The sequence below is a fragment of the Trichosurus vulpecula genome, chromosome 1 (genome assembly GCF_011100635.1).
Source record: "Trichosurus vulpecula isolate mTriVul1 chromosome 1, mTriVul1.pri, whole genome shotgun sequence".
Classification (NCBI taxonomy): domain Eukaryota; kingdom Metazoa; phylum Chordata; class Mammalia; order Diprotodontia; family Phalangeridae; genus Trichosurus; species Trichosurus vulpecula.
Genome location: NC_050573.1, coordinates 165,543,597 through 165,565,791, shown reverse-complemented (window position 1 = coordinate 165,565,791; position 22,195 = coordinate 165,543,597). Strand labels below are relative to the sequence as shown.

General features: G+C 39.2%; 1 protein-coding gene across 2 annotated transcripts in view; it reads right to left on the bottom strand.

The window, feature by feature from the left end:
• Positions 1–1,360: 1,360 nt before the first annotated feature.
• The window catches only part of GMDS (GDP-mannose 4,6-dehydratase), a 782,760-nt gene continuing 761,925 nt past the window's right edge, over positions 1,361–22,195 (bottom strand). For both annotated transcript variants that reach the window (XM_036765676.1, XM_036765686.1), the window contains 2 exons: positions 2,810–2,878; positions 1,361–2,049 (listed from right to left, as the gene is read on the bottom strand). In XM_036765676.1, the coding sequence (XP_036621571.1) occupies positions 1,987–2,049; positions 2,810–2,878 (132 nt within the window). In that variant the 3' untranslated portion in view covers positions 1,361–1,986. The remainder of the gene's footprint in view (positions 2,050–2,809; positions 2,879–22,195) is intronic.

Below are 22,195 nucleotides of genomic sequence, written 5' to 3'. Positions count from 1 at the left end.
AACCATCTGTTTCCAATTAGCAACCATGGAGCTTCTGCACAGGATGGAGAGAAGCGCACTGTTCCCCAGCCTTGCTTCTGAAAGCCCAGTTCTGCACAGCTCAGCCCCAGTTCTGCTCCATCTAACCCTGAAACCACCTCATTTCGAAGCACACACTTTTTCCATTGCACCTCTGGAGACTGCCTGCTGCCTTTCACGAAGGCACACAAAGAACCCTCTTTCTCCAGCAGCCTGGTTACTCACCGACTGTTAAAAGCTCAGTTCAGTCACTCTCCCCACCCACCTCCATTACCACCCCCTCCCTCTCCATATCATAAAGTTGCCCCTGAATATATTCAGAAATAGTTTTGTCTCATAAACAAATGGTTATGTTAAAAGATTTTAATTTCTTATAAATTTTGTATTACTTTATTGGGAGCATATTGATGGTGTTTTAGTCTTTGGTCCTTCTTTTTCATAAGGCAATTGATGTATCATAGTTCTAGAAGCACAAGGTATTACTTATGTACATACATACCTGTCTTTTTGTAGAGGTATATGTGAGCAGACATCCATTTTACATGATTGTGTATATATGTTTCATATACATATATTCCAATATTCAGTAACTTCTACATCGATATATAATTTTGATAATACTTCAATATTTCCATGTTTTCCTATGTACATATGTGTGTATATGTACTGTGGGCACATGTGTATATATCCACTGCACATATATATAAAACCAAGAAAGCTACATAAACAGTGCATAGTGTCTATGAACTTAAATAGTGAATCTAGGAGCCAGTGTAATAAACTCAGATCTTGTCATTTAGATTGATAAACTAGAACCCCTTTTTATTTGAAGGAGGAGGGACTATAACGATAAGAAAAGGGATGAAAATAATACATGCATGAAAAATACTAGACTAAAGGGAAGTGTATTACCTTCATGACCTCTGGATAACCTGGGTACTTTGGCACAAAATGTTCCAACAATATTTACTTATCTTTAAGTTTTTTCTTTTTCTTCCCCCCCACCAATTTTCTTAAGTTATCTTTTGAGATGGTTCAAACTCTCTTATGGGGTCTAATTATAGTAAGCAGAAACAGGATGGAATGTGAATGGTTCACTTCTGCAGGAACTGGGTTCTGACTGTGGCTGGATAGAGGAGCTTATTGTCACTAGAAAAAAAAATCCCTAGGAACACTGCCTTTGGTTGGAAGCCCTCCCTGGCCCCTTGCTCAGGACTCAGTTAGTCAGGTCAGGAAATGGCATTTTGTACTTTTCGAGTTATATTAACAAATGATTGAAATTTAAAGAATTACAAGTAGAAGAAGGTTATCCAGGGGAAGAGCTTAAAGGGTGAAGGGCAGGGGTACAAATTAAGAGAATGAAATTGAAGAGATAACGGTAAGGGGATACGAATGAACAAAACGAAATGGAGGGGTGTGTGAATAGGCTTTTGTTTTGTTGATTCTCACACCGGAGTTCCAGAAAATAGTGATACTCTCTTGATCCTGGTTTGTAGAAAGATCAGTTTAATAAGAAAAAATTAGACAATTCAAAGGCCCCACAATTTCTGTTGTCTTACAACATAATTTAAAGTAAAATGAGCGATTTGTGATTAAACCATCTTACTGATTACATAAAATCCTTCAGATGAAGCATCTATAATGAGAAAATGTGGAACCAAGCATTGGAGTAGTCACAGTTTCGATTTTACAGTCTTTCTGGGAGTGAAAGATTCTTTTTTTTCCAGACAAGGAGAGACAATAAATGGCAATGGAGAATTGAAAAGAAAGAAAAAATAACCCTTGGAGGTGACTAAATCTTCCTCTCCTCTACCACATCAATTGTCAATCCCCCTTCTGCAGTCAGATGCCCTCCACCGAATGATTACAAGGCAAAATGAACCCTCCACCCTAACCCTCCTGAGGGTTGGCTAAGGTAATCATATCTCTTCAGGAGACCAGCTGTCCCGCCCAGGACCAGAAGTCAGCTTAGGCATTGGGGTTGTGCTTCATAAGAGCCACATCAGCCTCGACCATCTCTTTCACCAGTTCCTGCAGGCGGGAAGAGAGACAAACGATGCGCTAACCTTTTCTTCCAACACCCTCCGGCCCATTCCAAACCCTGACATCGGCTGGGCTGTACCTACAGTCTGTGTTTCAATTTTCTCTCAACTCCCTTCCCCTAGGTAGGCAGGCCCTTTCCTTATTCTACCAATGCTTATCCTCCCAGAGCCCTGGCTTCTTAGAGATTAATCGATTAGTGTACAGAAAAGAGCTGGAGAAACATACCCTTTACTGGAACTCGGTGGAAAAAATACTATTTGCAAAAATGTGATTGTTACAATGTGTAAGAGGAAGGAATCAGCAACTACAGCAAGCCCAGGGCTCCAGGAAGAACAGAGCCGAGGAAAATGTATTCCTTATTGAAAGGAACACAGGACAAGCTAGTCCATTTTCTGTCCTTCGGGGGAATTCCCCGAAATCGACAGTCTCTGATCAAGGCTTTAGTGTTTTGTAGGATAGTTCCTCTCCTCTTCTTTCGAAAAGATTATTTTGAATTTTATGTCGATGTTTGCATCCGCAGCAAAATTTAAAGAAGGCACAGGCAACGTTTATACCTTCAATGCTCGGAAAATGAGCTGTGACTTCTTTTAAAATATCACTGGCCGCCTAAAAAACACATCCTTAAGTCAATTTTATATGCTATGACTTTGTCTCTCGTCTCCTCCCAACTTTTTGCCTTTTCTCTCCCTCCCCCTCCCTCCCCTCAGTGGGATGAAAAAGAACATTTCATTACAAAACAGAAACTTACATCAAAAGCGACCCGGGGCTTCCAGTTTAGTTTTTGTTTTGCTTTGGTGCAGTCTCCTTGCAGAAAATCCTGTGCAAAAGGAAATGGGAAAGAGAAACTCCTGGGTTAGTGTGCTGTGCATCTGTCCGTGCTGCAGTGAGCAATTCAGGCTACTGCCGGCCTGGCTTCTAATCTAAAGCATCTTGGTCCTTCCCCCTCCCCACCCCCAGGCTCCCCGCTCGCCCTCCCAGTAGTCCCTACAATTTGTTGGCTAACGAGTCTCTGAGCTCTCCCGCCCGGCCCCCTAACAGGTTGCAGTTTAGTGGTAGAGAGAGAGAAGAGGTGAAGTTTCCGCACGTTGACAGACACAAAGCCTGACACTACTTTTCCAAACTTCTCGGTCCAAAAGTCCATGCACATCTCTAGGCTGCAGCAGAATTTTTTTACTCCGCAGTCTACAAGCGCCGACCCAGTTCAATTTCCTTTTTTTCACCCCCCTCCTCTCTCTCCTCCATTTTTTGCTCCCGTGGTGCAATTTCAGTTGAGGCTCATGGACCTATAAATCATCTGGAAGTTGCATTTAAGAATACACTGCACAGGCCATTTAAAAACCATAAAAAGCAATCAATCCCCTTTCCCTCCCTCCTCCAACCTCTTTCCCACTCTCCCTTGCCTCCTCTCCCCACTCCCCCCATCAAGTCCTATTGACGCTTTAATGGTGATTTTTTTTTTGTACATTAAGTTGTCATGGACGCTACTGTGAGAACTGTTTCGAATTATTGAACCTCTCTAGCAAAAGAGAAATAAATCAACATTCTTTCTCTTCCCCCTTCCCCCTCCTCCCCCCCCCCCCCCATTAAATAAAATATTAGAAGCGAACACGTCCTGAGTTTGGTCAGCATTCGAAGTCTCGTGTCCTGCTGGCAGTGACAGAACTTAAGCTTTTGACACGAGAATGTTTTTATTTTTAACTAAAGTCAACATCCATGCAAGAGGGGCAAGTAATTCGAGACGCATTGCCATGTGTCTAAATGAGCGTTTAATTAGGCTAGCTGGGGTCAGGGATGGGAAACCCCAGTTATCTTTGCTCACTGTATCTCTCTAAAGTGTCACAGAACAAACAAACAAGACACCAAGCTCGCGCTAGTTCCAGTCTTGACTGCATTAACATTTATTTTGAACTACCGCTAGGTCCAGGTTTCAAAATCACTTCGTGTAAATTGTCTTATACCCCAGTTTTACAGCCGTAAATTACAATTCCGGAAATGCAACGTGGAAAAGATGCTTCCACGTAAAAAGGGCAGGCTGTTTTCTTGGTTGCGGTAAACTCACTTGACTCACTTCTACTCTCCCCATTGTATCCGTTTTTATTTCTTTCCCTTCTGCCCCTACTCAGGAGCGGTGGGGCTAATGAACAAGTAGCCGGTTCCTGAAAGCAAAGCCGATGGAATTTCTCTAAAGGTGCATTAGCAACACTTTTTCAGATACTATCTTCTCCTCCGTTCACTGCTTCCCAGGCTATGTGTGTTCCTCGTGATACAGGAACGTGATAACGTTCAAGTGTGCCTCTGTGAAGCAAGGGGCCAGGCGATGGGCAGACTCAAGCCGAGCCACAAAGACTACTGGACAGTTCCTTATCAAAGTGTGTGTGGGAAGTTTAAGTGTGAAAACAGAAAAGCATAAATACATAAAGGCACACACACACACACACACACACACCACCCACCAAAAAGAGGGCTGTTCTGAAGGTTCTGAGTCAGCAAATGCAGTTGCTTGGTGGGCGTAATTAAACTGCTGTATTATGGAAGAATAAACTAAAATTTTGAGAAGAGAAGAAAAATTAACCTTAAATCTCAACTTCACTACTTCCTTGAAAACAAGATTGAAGTTTTCTAAGACTAGATTGTAGATGAGATAATCATCTGATATCTAGTCTTGGATCCCTGAGGCAATGTTTAGCTTATCAATAGAGCCTATGTACATTTATAGGTAATATAGGCTTTTTTATTGTAAAGATTTTAAGGAACGGCAAAAACAGCTGGATTTTTATAAATACCCAAGAAAGGCCAATACAAACATGCTTTAAGCTCTTAATGCTTTAAAGGTATTTAGAAACTTGAAATAATTATTTCAAGTGAAAATGACAATCTAATGTAACACCAAATAATCTTTATTTTCTGCAGATTTCCATAAAACTTGGCATGTATAGGATACATGGTATAAATCCAAATTGCCCTGTGTAATGTTTTGTATTTGAGAACACAATTTTTACAGCTAAGTCTGTGATACTATGGTCTTTTTTGGGTTCTACTTCTATACCACTTAGAAACAATCTTGTAACTTTTAGATAAAGTAGTGCTTGATAAAATAGTCTATTACTAGAGTTATCATTCTCAATGGCTTGTTAAATGGTTATCTGCCAGGTTTTTTCATCATCAACTTAATACCCATTAAATTGTACAAATTTATTCCATTATTAACACTCCTTTACCCCCAAGTACAACTACTAATAAAACAACTAGTCTTGCCCTAGGGGCACAGTCTAGCACACTGAATAATGGATACTGTATCTTTAGGAAGAGTTGACACTATTGGGGGAAAATGCTAAAATAACAAAATAATTTTTAAAAGGAAAAAGGCAAATGAAATGCTTTTCAGCACTGCCTCCCCTAAAATAAGCTCATTTCTCAAGTTTTATTTTATGTAAGCTGCACAATAAAATATAGATGATGTTATGTTTTTTCCCCAGAGGGTGCTGTGACATTTAGAATCATGAAAAAAAAATCATCCCTTCTCCCCACCCTCAATTCCAGGGGAGTTGCATGGATTGAAGAAACATGGTTATTGTTTAATCACATAACACTAGCTGTAAATCAAGCAACATTGCATACATGTAATTCATGGTTTTGAATTTGTAGTTAGCAAAAACCTGAAACCAGATTGGCTTCAAATGATCTCAGTGGCTTCAGACAAGGGAGAATTGTATTGTAACTTTGTTTCCTGTATTTTTCTACAAGAAGCTCATAATATAAAAACAACCACGGAACTACAATTAAGGAAAAAGAAAAATGGTTTTGAAAAGCCTAGAAACAGACATTGCTAGCATATGCTGCAAAAGTATTTCATTGAAACCAGAGATGCACCTATTTAAATTTCCAAATTTAGTTTTGAGCTAACTCCTACATGCCAGTCCAGAGGCTTATTGCTATTTGCTGCCAAAGCTCTACTTTCCTGAAGCATCATTAGACTGAACTTATGAAGGAAAAAGATGAGGTCCCCTTAGACTAGAGCTGCGGTTCTTTAAGTCAGTTGCTGCTGGACTAAAGTATAAACCAACCAGTATTCTTGCTACCGATGATTTTTTAGGCTAAGATTAGGTGCATCTTGGGGTCTTTTTTTTTTTTACTTTATTTGCCCTAAAGGACTTTCTTCCTTGTTCTAATTATATTATTTATATGAGAGAATAGCCAATGTTTTAATTTTCATGATTCTAGTTAGTCAAAAACCAGTTTAGGGGAAAGGACTGGATGGAAGAAAAGAGCTTATGTTGCTTTCTTTACTATTAATATAACTGTAAGAAAATTTAAAAAAATTATTCTTTAAGTAAAAAAGTAAAGTAAAAAAACATCTCCCTGCAAAGAAAACGATTATGTAAATGGTATTTTTACATGCAAGTTAAGAATTGCTATTTTTCTCAGATGTCTGTAATTCTGTCTCTAAGCAGTAGCTGAGAAGTAATGAAAGCAATAGCCCAATTGCCTGCTTCTATTTGGCACAATTTGAAAATCTTTCGACAGTATAAAAGTTCATTTAACTGATATGATCTTCACTTGAAGACAAGGGAAAAGAGTGAGTTTATCTGATGTGCTCTTTTCTTCTATCTAACCACTTAACTCCCCCTCTCTCTAATTGTAGGTTAAAAGCAGGTTTTTGATGAACACTAGCACATGCCAAGGCTACTAAAAGAAATGATCTTCTGTGAGTTTCATTTTATAGTGCAAACACATATACATTCATGAATTAGGACAAAGGGACTTCTTATGCTGGGTGACCTGGAATTTGAAAAAAAATATGATTATAAACTTCTGAGGAAAAAATATAAAGCATTTTAAAGGTAAACACTAGACTTCCTAAACCCTGGTTCTGGGTGTCATCATTTCTTTCATTTCTAACTCATTAGGTAAATGGTATGGTCTCAGTGTGTAATTTATTGTTGTCCAATTCAATTAGGGCTTAACTAAGCATTTTATGGCAGCAAAATAGCATGAAGAAAAAGGGAATAAAAATTAAATGCCTAAATGCTTAAAACTAATTTTTCTCTTACTACCACAGATGACTAATTGCAGGAGCATCACAGCCACACACTAGTAGTTCCCTCCACCAGTGGCAGTCAGAGTAGCAAGTCTGACAACAATTTTTAATGCTGTTCTGCTTTATGTTCCTGTAATAATGAACTGATAAAGAGCCAGAACAAGTCCTGGAAAAGTCATTAAGGGAGTTACTGAGTCTGTAGTAGTTAACCTGAAATCCTGAAAACGAGTGACTACATCATGCTTTTATCTTCTATCCTTACATATTTCCGGCCTCTCAAATATCTTTGACACCTTTTCATTTACATCAAGATAACCACAAAATAAATCTTTAAGTTACATTAGTGATCTCTGCCCTAAACCTCCTCTTCCTTCCCCACAACTTCATTTTTATCCATATCCTCTAAAATCCCTTTGATAGTTTTCCCTTCACTCTTCTTAGAACCTTTGGGGCAAACCACCTTTCATTAAATGTATGGACTCATAGAACATGAATGAAGAGCCCAAAGCTTCATTCCACCCATCTGCCCTGGCCCCAGGTTGTTTCGGAACAATTTTGTTATTTATTTTAAATTAGCTGTTAGATGCTACATCTTATCAATCAGCCCAGTTCTGAGGCTTATAGAGAATGTCTAGGGCAAAGGAAAATCACTTTAAGATCTTTTATTACCTTGTTGTTAAATTTCTGTACTCTTCAGTGCTGTCAATAAGACAGCCCAATGCAATTCAAAAACATTTACTGAGTGTCTACTAAGTGCAAGGTACCTACTTGAGCCAATATAACATAAGGAAAGTCAAGAGCTAGGAAAACATCATGTTAAATATGTTTAGGAATTTCAGAAAGGGAGCCATGCAGGGCCTTTGGTTTTCATTTTTTCCTTCCACTGTTCTTAGAAAAGCAAAGTAGTGGAATAACTCAGGTACCAAGGGAATGAAAGAATGCCAATGAATTTGGTTCTTGATCTAAATTTGTATTAATGCAGTGTGGGCAGGAAAGTTTTACTCTTGGGTCAGGGCTTCATTTTAGAAAGACAGAACAAAAAATGGAAAAAGCCTTAATGGATCAGTCAAGATTAGGCATTTGTAAATCAACACGTGTTAAAAACAATCAGACCCTCACTTTTCTGAGAAAATCTGCAGTAGCACTTATCTTGTCTGTATAAGTTAACTCCTTTATCCTCTAGATTTTTCCTATTCAATTTAGTCTTTCTCTAAAGAAGTAATAGAATGGTGTTACTGTAACAATATTTCCCTATTCTCTTCCCCTTGACTGCTTTATATTAGCACAAACTAAATGGCTGAAGGCAGGCCTCTCTCTTAATGACAAGGGGTGATAAGAGACAAGAAGAAAACAGCAAACTGTCTGGTCTGCTCAGGAAATGGGGAATCAGTGGTATTGTCCATCAGCTGGGGCTAACAGAACGCTGCCAGGCCTCAAACAATGCTTCAGCTCAACGTTAGGGAAAATGAGTCAGTCAGCACTGATTCTGACAAGCATACTGACACTAGAGATAAAGTGGCAAATTGAGCAAAACAGAGGGAGTGGGTCCCTGCACTGTGTCTGATTTCTTAATCATTTTGATAGAAGAAGCAGTGCACAAGTTAACACAGGGACACATCACATACTGTCTATTCCTTGGGTGAACACACTGGAACAATCACATTGTTACCATGACTACATTTGTGCAAAAGTCAAACTTAGGGAAAGGCACAAACACATTAACCCAACTTTACTAGACGTGGGTCTGATTCCCAGGTCCCCTGATTTTCAGTAGTCTCCCTTCCACAGTATTAAGTAGAGGGTTTTTTTTTTTTTTAGTTGGTGGCTATCTTTTAAGACTGTGACTTCTTAGCTATCCTTCTGAGTCAGTGGATAAATAATTCCCAAATGCATCAAATATGTTAATTAAAACTACCAGCTCTTAGGAAACAACTATGGGACCTGAATCTTTTTTTTTGAAAAATGAAAATCTTTGATTCTTATGGCAATATAGGCATTAAAGAGAAATTCTAGCTATTGTGTTCAACACAGTCCTTTTTATGAAACTGAAATAATATTTTCTCAGTTATTTTACATATATATCTGTTATTAGTTAAAAGCACAAATCTCTTTAAAAGAATGTTTCCTTCATTATGGGACAGTTTTATAATTTTATTTGTTCATGACATTTCTTGTACAGGAACATCTCTTTTTATATTATATCAAAGATGATCAGCATAAAAGCAAAAATTCTGGTAAAGGATTAAAAATCACAAGGATTGACAGTTATCCAGAAAACCTAATTAAAAAATATTTTAAGGTAGCTCAGGAAGCTAGTCAATGTTCAAGTAGTCACTGGGAAATGTGTAGATAACGTGATTCAGTCACATCCTTTGGCTACATTTGCCATTTAGAATGCAGATGCATCTACTGACTCTGTGATATATTGCATATAAAGGGTGCTGTTTCTCTCCTCATACATGCTTCAGTGGTTAAGATTTAAAACTCTACTTTCCCCAGTAGCCCTCAGAGTTGGAATTTGAGGGGACAGGAGCAGGGTGTTCTCAGTGGAGGGTCTTTGACTCTGGAACTCATTCCCTGGCTGGTCTGCACAGCCAGAGTTGGTTGACCTTTGGAGTCTGTCCTGTTTATCCAGGCTTTGGCCTGAGGGGGCTTTGCTGGGGAAAGAATTTCCCAGACGTGGTGTGCAGTAGCTTTTTGGGGAATGTCTAGTCGTAGGTGTTTTTTTTTTTAATATGCTACTTAAAAAAAAAAAACCTACACAAATAACTGCAAAAATTTCATGAGGTCATTTTACTTTGACCAAGTCTTAGGTGCAAAAGGACAATGCTAAACACACAGGATCCGCACACATATTCCAGTTGTAAAAATTTACTACAAATTTTTCACTACCACTTTCTGATCATACTGATCCCAGATCCTCAAAACAGCATCTTTTAAAAATATGCATGAAAGTTGGGCTGATTGCCAATAAATGGAATTCTCTCAATATAATGACTTCACTGCTCAACATTCTTACCATCCTTTATCAAGGGATGTGACTCAGAATGGGAATCTATGGGGGCAATTTCATGAAAGAGAGATAAACACTGTTAGTAATCTCAGCATTCCTGTCTTCAAAGCCTGGGACATCTTCATAGGAAATTAATGGTTACTGTTAATAACTGGACCTAGTGTATAATGAACTACTTGTGGCAGTAGGAGGTGACAATAACCCTGCGGAAAGGAGATAAAACCACTTGAAAAGAACAATTAAAGATCAGCTGGGACATAATTGGGCCACAGCATTCCTGAGCTCTGGAGGCACACAGTCTTTTCTCTTGCTACTTGGTACTCTTCATCCTCAAAGCACTTAACAAACATTAGCTAATTAAACCTCCTGACAATCACATTCAAAATGCAGCTCAAGAGGTTTTCTACCTGTTCCAGGTGGTACTTTTTCCTTGAGATAAAAGTACTGTACGAAGTATCTTTGTTAAGTAAAATCCAAACCACTCTCGCAGAGACAAAAATCACTACCCCTGATCCAAGGGAACCTGTGTTCAAGCCACAACTGATCTTCAATTGTAGTGAAGCTAATTTTTCTTAAACTCATTTCCTCCTAGGTCTTTTATGAATTAATTCCATTTATTAGAAATGACTATATTTCTGGTCATCCAAGCTAAAAGGCTGAGGTTAAAAAGTCACTCATTTTATTTAAAAACAATTACCACTGACTTTTAGAACATTTTTAGAGGTTAATTTTCCTTTATGTCTTTCCTCAGTTCCCTTCCCTTTCCCCCACTTTTTGGCAATATAGGTCATTCCACATCAAGAAAACTCTTCATTAATGAAACACACACACACACACACACACACACACACACGCACACACACATGCAGAGGCACACACAAATACAATGGGATCCCTTTCAAATGGTTACAACACCTACAGACTTATTACCTACTTGGCTTCAACTAGGCATGGTCCCACAGGTTCTCAGACTAAAAGAGATCTCTTCCTTTTTATGACAAATTTCTACTTTTTCAGAGAGTGGAAAACATTATAGACCAAGAGAGCAGTGAGACCTTCATGGCTTTCCCATCCAAATTTCTAACCCTTGTGACTACTATTTTGGGTTTATAGGGTCCCCTTTTAAGGGAACTAACTCATTTCCCTCCTCAACACCTCCAAAGCATATAGGGGATCAAACTCACATCATGTCATTAAAGCAACTATAATACTAAAATTTTAATCCTTCAGGGATCATTATAGGAGAGTGGAAAGGATACCGGATTAGGAGTCAGAACTGGGCTCTAGTCTGGATTGTGCCACTGACTTGTCTTGTGGCCCTGGGTAGGTTACTTAATCTGAATTTATCTGATGAATATGGATAATATTTGCTCAATCCCAGGGTTTTTGAATAGGATCACTGGAGAGAGAGGTATATGAAAGGGCAGTCAGGACAGAGAGTCAGGAAACCTGGGTTCTTGTCTGATCTCTGCCATTAATACTCTAGAGTAAATCACTTCACTCTGGCCCTTAATTTATAAAATAAAGGGGAATGGGAATGAACTAGATGGTCTCTCTAGTTTCTTCCAACTTAAAAGTTATGGTTCTATGATAATTATCTAATTTATAGATTTACCAAGACATCATCTTGTTTCTCTTCATTCTTAAATTCCTATTTTTTTTTTTTGCCTTGTTTCCTTGGTATCATCCTTAGGTGAAGCAAAGTCAATTCAGTTCACTCTGCTACTAGAAAAATGTTGGGATTGGGGTGGGGGAAATGAAAATGGACCTTCAGATTTTAATTATTTTTTGTATTTCCTGTTGCCCATCACTGCCACAGATAATAGTTTGCTAAAGTGATGGTCCAGGTACATACTGTTTATCCGGTCAAATCCAATCTGAGAAGCATTTGTTAAGCATCTACAGTAGGCAAAGTACTGGGCTAGGTTCTGGAGACACAAAGTCAAAAAACGAAAAACAGTCCCTGCCTTCAAGGAGATTATCTTCCACTGAAATGTAAGCTGTAAGCTTTATTTTTCTGTACACTTAAATTTTCATGTATTTATCAAATATATTTCTCATTTATGAACTACAATAAATAATCTTAGTCCACTAATACTGAGCTGAATGTCAGGTCATGCCAAAGTGATAAAGACTAGCCTCAACTCAACATTCACATTCACATGACTGTTCAGGGACATTTAGAAAAAGTAGAGTGAGGTTATTGGCTAGGCCATAGAATCAAAGATTTAGAGCTGGAAGGACCTTAGAGATCATTTAGTTCAATTGTTTCATCTTAGACATGACGAAATAGAGGCTCAGGAAAGTTTGTGACTTGCCCAAGGTCTATTTGTTAGAAACAACTAAGCATAAATAATGGGCTTCATATACCCTACTCACAATGAATGAAAATAAAAATTTGTCAGGCAGTTTGCCTACCTGTCCCCAGTCTTACTCATTGTCTTGTGGCCTCCAACCTTGTGACTCCTCATTTCTCTTCCAGTCCATCTCACTAGCCACACTCTCCTCTACATCCTGTCTTGGTGAATTAATTCCACTCTACACAACTCTTGCATCCCTAGTCCCCTCATCATATTGCTGATCATGCCCGGTCAAGCCTCAGCTTTGGATCACAACCAACATGCCCTGCCTTGACACCCCAAATATATGCTGCTGAATGAATATGGAGAAAATTATGCAAATGTTCTGACTATTCCATTACAAATTTATGTTATATGACCTCAACTGGCCCTTACTGCTGCTAAGCAATCCTATTGCCTCCCTTATCAGCTTACTATCCCATTCTCCCCAGTGGCTCTTCCAAACCTTTTCATCCTTCCTCAAACCATCCATGGCTCCTTCTCCCCCTCTACCAACTCAGAACTTTGCCTCATATTTTACAGAAAAAATTGAGGCTATTTGCTGTGAGATCTTTCTTATCCCCTCTTCCTTATCTCCTACCACTCAAAAGCCTTTCTGCCACTATTTCCATTTTCACCCCTTTCTCATATGGTAAAGTGGCTTTATTCTTTACCAAGGTAATCTCTCTATTTGTTCAAACATTTCTGTTTCATCCTGTCTCCTACAACAGATTTCATAAACCTCCCCTCACCACCGCCGCCTCCCATTATCCTCACTTTTTCACTTATTTTCAATCTCTCCCTGTTTCCCGACTCATTCCCTTCTGCCTGCAAACTCTTTGAAAAGGCTATCCTTAATGGGTGTCAGTACTTTTTCGTCTCTAATTCTGGCTGCCTCCCATATTTGAAATGCTTTCCCTCTTCCTTTCCAACTACTGACTTACCTGGCTTCCTTTAAGTCTAAACTTAAACCCTACCTTCTACCAGCAGCCTTTCCCAACTCCTTTTAACTCTAGTGCTTTCTCCCTGTTGATTATTCCCTCTTTATCGTCTATATAGCTTGCTTTGTACCTGTTTGTTTGCTTATTGTCTCCCCTAGTAGAATATAAGCTCCTTGAGGGTAGGGACTATCTTCACTTTTGTATTTGTATAGTGACTAATATAGCACCTGGCCAATGATAGCATGTGATTAGTGCTTTTTATTAAGAAAGTCTTGATTTGGTGCCAGTGCTTGCCAGTTTAGGAGATCTGGCCAATACACAGAGAGTAAATGCATTTCCCCATTGCGGGAGGATGGTGAGGTAGATAGAAACACTGAACTGGAGTCCAGGTGTGAACTCTAGGACAGGACCAGTTCTAGACCTGATTTCTCTCGCCACCCAGATACTTACTAGCTGGGTGATTCTAGGCCAATCCTATCATCTCTTGGTCCTCAGTTCCTCAGCTGTCAAATGAGGTTGAACAAGTTTGCCTCTAAGTTTCCCTTCTTGCTCTGTGTCTATAATCCTATGACTCCATGAACATTAAAGGAAACCTAGGTAGCTCACCTTCTCAATCTGCCTCAGTTCAACATCCACAAGTCACAGAGGGGTTAAAATCAAACAAACTATGTCCACTTTACTCCCTGAATACATCCCACATTTGTCCCTCAGCTTGGATGAGGGAGAAGGAAGTCCAAGAGGTGGCCTTTCACATGACATCATAAAAAAACTAATTTATCGCCAGCCACCAAACATCTAGAAAATCATAACATCCTTTCAGGAAAACCATGTGGAAAAGAATCAGATTTGCTTTGATGAAAGCTTTGGTGGAGGAGTCCAAGTCTCCCACTCTGTACAGTAACCCTTTGCAGGTGCTTTGTTTACCAAAGAGGCAGTCTTTGCTGAAAAGGACCAGTGTTCAAGGCTCAGGGCTAACCATATCAGACGTTGGGTTTAATTCCCACTGATAAACATTTTTTCCCCTTGTTCTGTATCTTTACATAGAATAACACTGAAGGCTTTGAGCAAAAAAAAAAGCCAAAAACAAAACCCCCAAACCCCCTGATGTTAAAAAAACTCTAACCCATATACATCATCAAACTTTACAGGGTAAAGTTCATTTAGTTAAATTTATTTCTATTTTTTATACATTTCTTAAATGTGAAAGGAACACTGTGTTTGGAGTCAGAAGACCTGGGTCCAAATCTCAGTCCTACTTACTACCTATATAAGCAAGCTTGGGCAAGTTACTTCTCTGAACCTGAATTTTTCATCTTTAAAAAGATGAGGTTGGACTAAAAGTTTCTTAATGCCCCATTTCTAACATTTCATGATTCCTCTGTCATCATCAGTGGTCTGTACATACAGGACCCTTGCATCTAGTCCTTGGGGAGCCTACATGAGCCCTGTCTCATGAGTATGAATCACCCAATTTGGAAGCTGTATCAGCAATTATGTTTTGGATCTGATTGGGAGCTCAGAGACATATTGGAGGTCTTGGTTCTAATCCTAAACTTGACATTTTGCTCCAAAGCATGAAAGTGAGTGGAGTGACCCAGGATAGCATCTACCAAGTTAAAGGGAGTGAAATTCTTTTAAGGTCAAGTCAATAATCATTGTCTATTATGTGCCAGGAAGTGTGCCAAGCACTAGGGAGACTAAAGAAGGCAAGAAATAGTCTCTGCTCATAAGGAGTCCACAGTTTAATAGGAAAGACAACATGGAAACAACTACGTATAAAAAAGATAAATTAGGGGTAATCAACAGAAGGAAGCAGCTACCATTAAGGGGAATAAAAAAGGGCTTCTTGTAGAATGTTGAAATTTAGCTGGGATTTGAAGGAAGTCAGGAGATGGAGATGAGAAGGAAGTAAATTCCAGGCATGGGGGACAACCAGTGAAAATGCACAGAGTTGGGAGATGGAGCGTCTTGTTGGAGAAATGGTAAGGAGGCCATGTTATTGGAATGCAAAGTCTATGGAAAGGAGTAAGGTGAAAGAAGGCTGGAAGGGACCTGGTTATAAAGAGATTTGAAAAAACAGAGGATTTCATATTTGATCCTGAAGGTAATAGGGAGCCACTAGAATTTATTGAATATGAGGGGGTGACATGGTCAGATCTGTATTTTTGGGAATTCAGTTTCTTAGCTGAATGGAGGATGGACTGGACCGGAGAGAGACTTGAGGCACAGAGACCAACCAGAAGGCTACTGAAACAGTACAAGACCTGCATCAGGGTAGAAGCAGTGTCGGAGGAGAGAAGGGAGAATATATGAAAGATATTACAAAATTAGAATAGACAAGACTTGGTAACTGATTGGATATGGGGAGTATGAGAGAAAGGAGTTGTGGATGATATCTAGGTGGTGAGCCTGGGTGACTGAGAGGATGATGGTACCCTTGACAGAAACAGAAAAGTTATGAAGAGGGGAGGGCTTAGGGGGAAATTTTTTGATATGGCTAGTTTGAGAGGTCAAACAGTTAATTGGAGATATGAGACTAAAGATCAGGGAGAGGTTAGGGTTGGATAAATAGATCTGAGAATCATAAGCACAGAGATGCTAGTTGAATCCATGGGAGTTGATAAGATTACTAAGTGAAATAGTCTATAGAGAGAAGAGGGGCCAGGACAGATTCTTGGGTAACCCCCAGAGTTAGTGGGTATGATCTGGATGAAGATCCAGAAAAGGAAAATGAGAAGGAATGGTCAGACAGTTTGGAGAACAGGAAAGAGGAGGGTCATGAAAACCTAGAGCAGAATATCCAGGAGAAGATGATGATCAACAGTGTAAAAGGTTGTAGACAGGTCAAGAAGTGTGAGGACTGAGAAAAGATCATTGGATTTTGCAATTAAGAGATCACTAATGACTTTGAAGTGAGTAGTTTCAGAGGAATGGTGGAGGTCAGAAGCAGAGAGTTAAGAAGAGAGTGAGAGGAAATGAAGGTGAGCCACCTATCCTAGACAGTCTTCTCAAGGAGTTCAGCCACACAAGGGAGGAAGATAAAATATCTAGTGGGGATGGTCATATCAAAGGAAGGTTTTTTTGAGGATGAAGACAGCATGGGTATGTATGCAGGCAGGAGGGAAGCATTTAGTAGACAAGAAAAGATCAAGCATCAGAGAGAGAGAGAGTAGGGATGATAGAGCAGGCAATATGCTGGAGAAGATGGGATGGAATGGGATCACGAGGTAGGTGGCAATCTGCTTGCATGTAGCTTTTCTCCTCTTTAGTCCAGTTCCTAGGGGGTCCTTGGGAGTCTTTTTTTGTGCATAACTTCATAGATTATTAAAATATGGCTCAGCTGACCGTAACAATATGGTGAAAATTATTTTTCTCTGGTGTTTCTCTTTTCCTGTTTTCCTTCTAAGTGTGAAGATGGAATGAGGTCATATATGTAAAGAGTTTTGCAAATCTTAAAGCCTAGGTAAATGTTAGCTATTATTATTACCACCTGAAAAGGGAGCTGGGTCATTTCTTTAATGATTCATCTGTAAATGCCAGATTTATTTTAAAAATTTTAAATCCAGTCATAAATGTCATACCTACTTAAACTTCAGACTATTTATTCTTCTTCAGTACTAGAAAGTAGGTCACTGGCTTGGGTGTGCTATCCCCTCCCCTACTAAGCTGGGAAGAGGAACTTGAGACAAGCCTATAGGGATATGCAAGGGTTAAAAGAAGGAATGGTTGTACTTTATTTTCTTGAACTTTTTAACATTATTTTGCTGCATGGAAAGAATTGGTCAGCAGTGGATATGGTGAGTAACGAATAACAATATAAAGAACAAAACTAATTGCATTTTAACAGAAAGCAAGAGACTTGTTTTTGATGTGGGAGTTATTCCTGAGCCAGGCATATGTGTATCAACTCTACAAAACTAAGATGAGATCAAAATCAGTAACAGACAAGAACAACAATGAGAGAAAGATATATTGTATAATCAAAACAGCTTAATTCTGAACTATTTAAACTAGTAATTAAACTTAAGAATGAGAAATGGACTGCAGAAAAGACATCAACACTGATTATAATGATTTTATCCAGAAGTTAAACCAATATAAATTGTCAAAGCAAGGAGAACAAACAAACAGAAACCCCATAGTCAGCAAACACCTGATTTACTCGGGAGGTTGATGGCAATCAAAAGTAATAGAAAGTTAAGACTATAAAGTCATTTGTAAAATCATAGTAAGAAAGACAGCTATGAGTAACATTATTACATAAAACAGAAAGAAGCAGCACTGGAGGGAAAAACCAGAATAAAGAAATCTTGGTAAGTTTTGTCAGTAAAAAGTAATCATCTATGTGACCTTGGGCAAGCCACTTAACCCCAACTGCCTCTTCCCCCACCCCGCCCCCCTAAAACCCCAACCACAACAACAGCAAAAGAAGTAATCACAATGTCACTCAAGCATTAAAATGAAAGGAGGATTAAAGACAGAAAAAAGGTAAAACATTTATAAAAAATAATTATAACAAACTTTTTTTCCATCAAGGAAAGTAAAAGTATTATAGTACTTGGACCCTAACATCACTGTCTGGGGTGATCTTACAGAAAAGATAACAAGAAGGAAAAGCATCCAGTGATCTAAGACAATTCCAAAGAACTCATGATGGAAAATGCTATCCACATCCAGGGAAAGAATTAATGGAGTCTGAATACAGGTTGAAGCATACTGTTTTCATTTTCTCTTTTTTTTAGTACATTTTTCCTTTGGTTTGTTTCTTATTTTACAACATGACTAATATAGAAATATGTTTTACATGTTTGCACATATATAACCTATTTAAAATTCTTACTTTTCTAGGGAAGGGGAAGTGGAGCATGGACAGGGAAAATTTGGAACTCAAAATTTAAAAAAAAATGTTAAAAATTATCTTTACATGTAATTGGAAAAAGTAAAATACTATTTAAAAAATAAAGAACTCCTTTAAATTAAAAAAGAAAAAAAGGGGAAAAGTGGCTGGATCTGTTCAAGTCCTCATACAGGGCATGATGCTGGAGGTAACATAATTATAAAGACATTGAGGGTCAAATATACAAGGTATTTGAAGGAGGGGAAAATGTCTCTGACTATTAATACTGAAAAGGAAATCATTCACTTAAGTATTTATATATATATCTGACAATATGCGCCATTTATAACATTTCTCCATCCACGATCAAGAATCATTTACCAAGTGAGTGTACCAGTTCACTTGTAGTACTGATAATTGGGCTTCCTCCAAAAGCTGACCCTCAAAGTTCTCAGGATTCCCAAGGTTGGTCTTGAATATATTTCTTTCTTGGTACTGGGAATACAGATGGGCTGAAGCCTTCAGGTTTGGAATGGGACATACATATATTAGTTTAGGTGTTGGTAACCAAAAATGGGCTCCTTAGCACTTAGTCAACAAGTGCCCTTGACTAGTTTGGCTTTTTCCCCTGAACTGAATGCTGTTTGTATGTTGGGTTGGAGTAAGCTTGTCGGCCCCTTCACCTTGCTTCCCTTGCTTAAGCTGATGGAAAGAACCTGTGCTTTCCTGGTCAACCCCCTCACCTTGCTTAAGCTGATCGAAAGAACCTGTGCTTTCCCCGAAGTACCTTACACCCCCACAGAAGCCGGATGGTTAAAAACAGCTTCCGTTGGAGCCAGAGGCTGCTATAGCTACAGCCACAGTTGAAGCAGGAGCTGCCAGTAGCAGAGCTGACCTACGGGAGGAAGTTGAACAAGGACTTGAGGCCAGCGGGTAATCTTTTTACCATAGAGGGGGAAGCATGATTTTGTTTTACACCATCATGCTTCTCTGTAGCCTCCTGGTTACTCTTGTAAGGCGTACTTATTGGGCCTGGAAGCTTTTGATCAATATGTCAAAATGGGGATGCTGGTTCATGGGTTGGTTACTGTGGAGCCTAAATATATGCTTTGATTCTTCTGCCTCCTACTTTGAGAGTTTCTTATATCCGGAGGTTCCGAACCTTTCAGACATATATATGATCCTCTTTGAGATTATAAACTCTGCCCTCCTAATACAGATGTCAACTGTTTGTAGGTATTCTATTCAGTTACATGTATAAGAATTGTGATTTAAAAAAATAGTTGAATCTCAAACTATGAGAAATTAAAAGGAATGACTCAATAGTAATACTTGGTATTGTTATAGCTCTTTAAGATTTGCAAAGCATCTTACATAATTTCATTTGATTCTCACAACAACCCATTAGGTATGTCATTATTATCCCTATTAGACAGAGGGAAACTGAGGCTCAGAGATATGAAATCACTTGCCCAGAGTCTCACAGTGATGGTGCATATCAGATGGAATTTGACCCCAGGTCTTTCTAACTCCTGGACAAATGCTATACCTATTACCCTCATTCAACCACTAGTTTCAGAGGCATTTAATGACAGTGGGGCATATAAGCTGGCAGAGATGAATTTGGTAAACTTCTAGACCTTTCTTTCCAACAGTAATTACTCATAGGAAGGATTAGGCACAAATAACATAGTGGCTATAAGTGGAAAAACATAGAACTACAGTCCAGGATTTAAGGAGAGCAACAAAACTTGTTAGAAAATGTCACACTCTGTCTTTCTATATGAGCCCAGAAAAACACATTTTAGTCATGTTGCTTCTATAGCACAGGGCACTTAGGCTAGAAATAGAAAGGAAGGTATACAGAGAAATCTGTAAAGAGCACTGTATCTAGGATCAGAAAACCTGGTTTTTAAGTCCCTTTTCTTCAACTTATCAGTGGAATGACTTTGGCCAAACTACTTTTTCCTGGGACTCAGTTTCCTCATTTGCAAATTGAGGGGGTTGGACTGGATGATCTGAGAGGTCTAACATTTTGTGAGTCTATAAATAAAGTTTTGGGCTAAAAGGCTGAGGATGAATGGTCTGCAATGAGCATGGAGACAGTTTAACACTATGGCTGGTAAAAAGGAGTAGAATGGCTTGATATTCTGGAAGAAGAGCTTCTATGGAGGGTTGTTATTCATAGAAGTCAACACATAGGATACGTTCATGGCCAGCCAGCTACTCTAGAGGAAACAGCTCTTTCATAACACTTATCTACTTGAAAGTCAGCTCACAAAGTTCTGCTAATGGAGTTCTTTGTCCAATAGCTTTGGGTCAGATACTTCCAGGAACTGCTGCTTTCTAGGTCAGTGTAAACTAAAGGCAAGACTTTATACCCAAAATGTGCTAGTCTAGCAGGCTTCCAAAGAGTCTTTGATTTCTATAGAACAATTTGTTCCTATTTGAAAAAAAATGCAGATCTCAGAGCCAAAAACAAGACTGTCTTAGCTATTACAAATTGCTGGGGTGTGCATGGAAGGAGGAGTAGCAAGAACCAAAGGCAATTTCTAAGGTAATTAAACCTCAAAAAAGAATTTACAAACTGAATCTACATGTTGAAATAGAAGAAGCAGCAATTTATATATGTCCCTCTGGCTATGTGCATTCTCTCTTTGCTGAAGCTGTCAGGTACGGCACATGACAGCCATGTGGTCTAAGACTGACAGTACTACAGTAAATCTAGAGGTAATGCCTCCCAGGGTTGTGGTGATGATCAAATGAAAGAAAATTTGTAAAGCCTTCAGCACAATGCCTGGCATACAGTAGGTGCTATATAAATATCATCATCATCATCATTATCATTGTGACTTGAGAAAAATCAATCACTAAATCAATTACTTAGCATTTGTCAAGCACCCATCTTCTGTACTAGGTGCTGGGGATGATAAAGACAAAAGTAAAACCCTTGAGGAATTTAAAGTCTAGCAGAGGAAATGAACTGTACAGAGTAATTTTGGAGGGAAGATACCAGTATCTGGGTGTGGGGGTGGGGTCAGGACAGGCTTCAAGTAGAAGGTAGAGGAGCTGAGTCTTTAAGGAAACTAAGAATTTCATGAGGTGGAGGTGAGGAAGGAGTGAATGAGGAGAGGAGGAATGAGAGACAGCCCCAGAAAAGGCTTCGAGGCAGGAGATGGAGAAATATGAATGAAGAACAAACAGTAAGGCCAATTTGGTTGAACCAGAATGTGCCTAAAAGGGAGTAATTAATGTATGATAAGGCTAGAAAGAGACATTGGGATTTGGCTATGAAGGGCTTTAGATGCCAAAAAGAGGAGTCTGGAAGAAACAGTGACTACTAAGCAGCGGCAACTAGGGAATAAAAAGGGAACTTTGCTCATGAACATCTGCGTCTCTAAGAGTCATGGGAATAATGGGGCCACTGGCCACTGGCCTGCCTCAAGCCAAGCCCCTGCCACCATCATCTAAGATGCAAACCTTGTCCAGGTACAGCGTGGGGATTGCTTCTGCAAGTGCTGAGCCCTCCCAATTCCCTAGCAGCCAGAGCCAAAGACTCTCAAAATAAGATTCTTGTCGTTAAAGTCTCAAATGGGATCAACGGCAGAAAGGGATATGATTTTATCAGTAGAAATGACACTCCCTAGATGTACTGCCATTTGCCTTGCTATTGCACCCTAAGGTCCACCAAGCTTTTCTGTTTGCTCTGCAGCTGAATCCTCCTGTGCTTGTGGTCTCTGCTTATTGGGATGTGAGTTTCTCAGGCAGCTGACAGTACAGTGGATAGAATGCTGGACTTGGAGCCAGGAAGACCTGAGTTCAAGCTTTGCTTCCGATATTTATTAGTTGTGTGATCCTGAGGCAAATCACTTAAATGTCTGGGTTCTTAGTTTCCTCATCTGTAAAAGGGGTATAATAGTAGCATTTACATCCCAGGGTTGTCATGAGGATCAAATGAGGTAACAT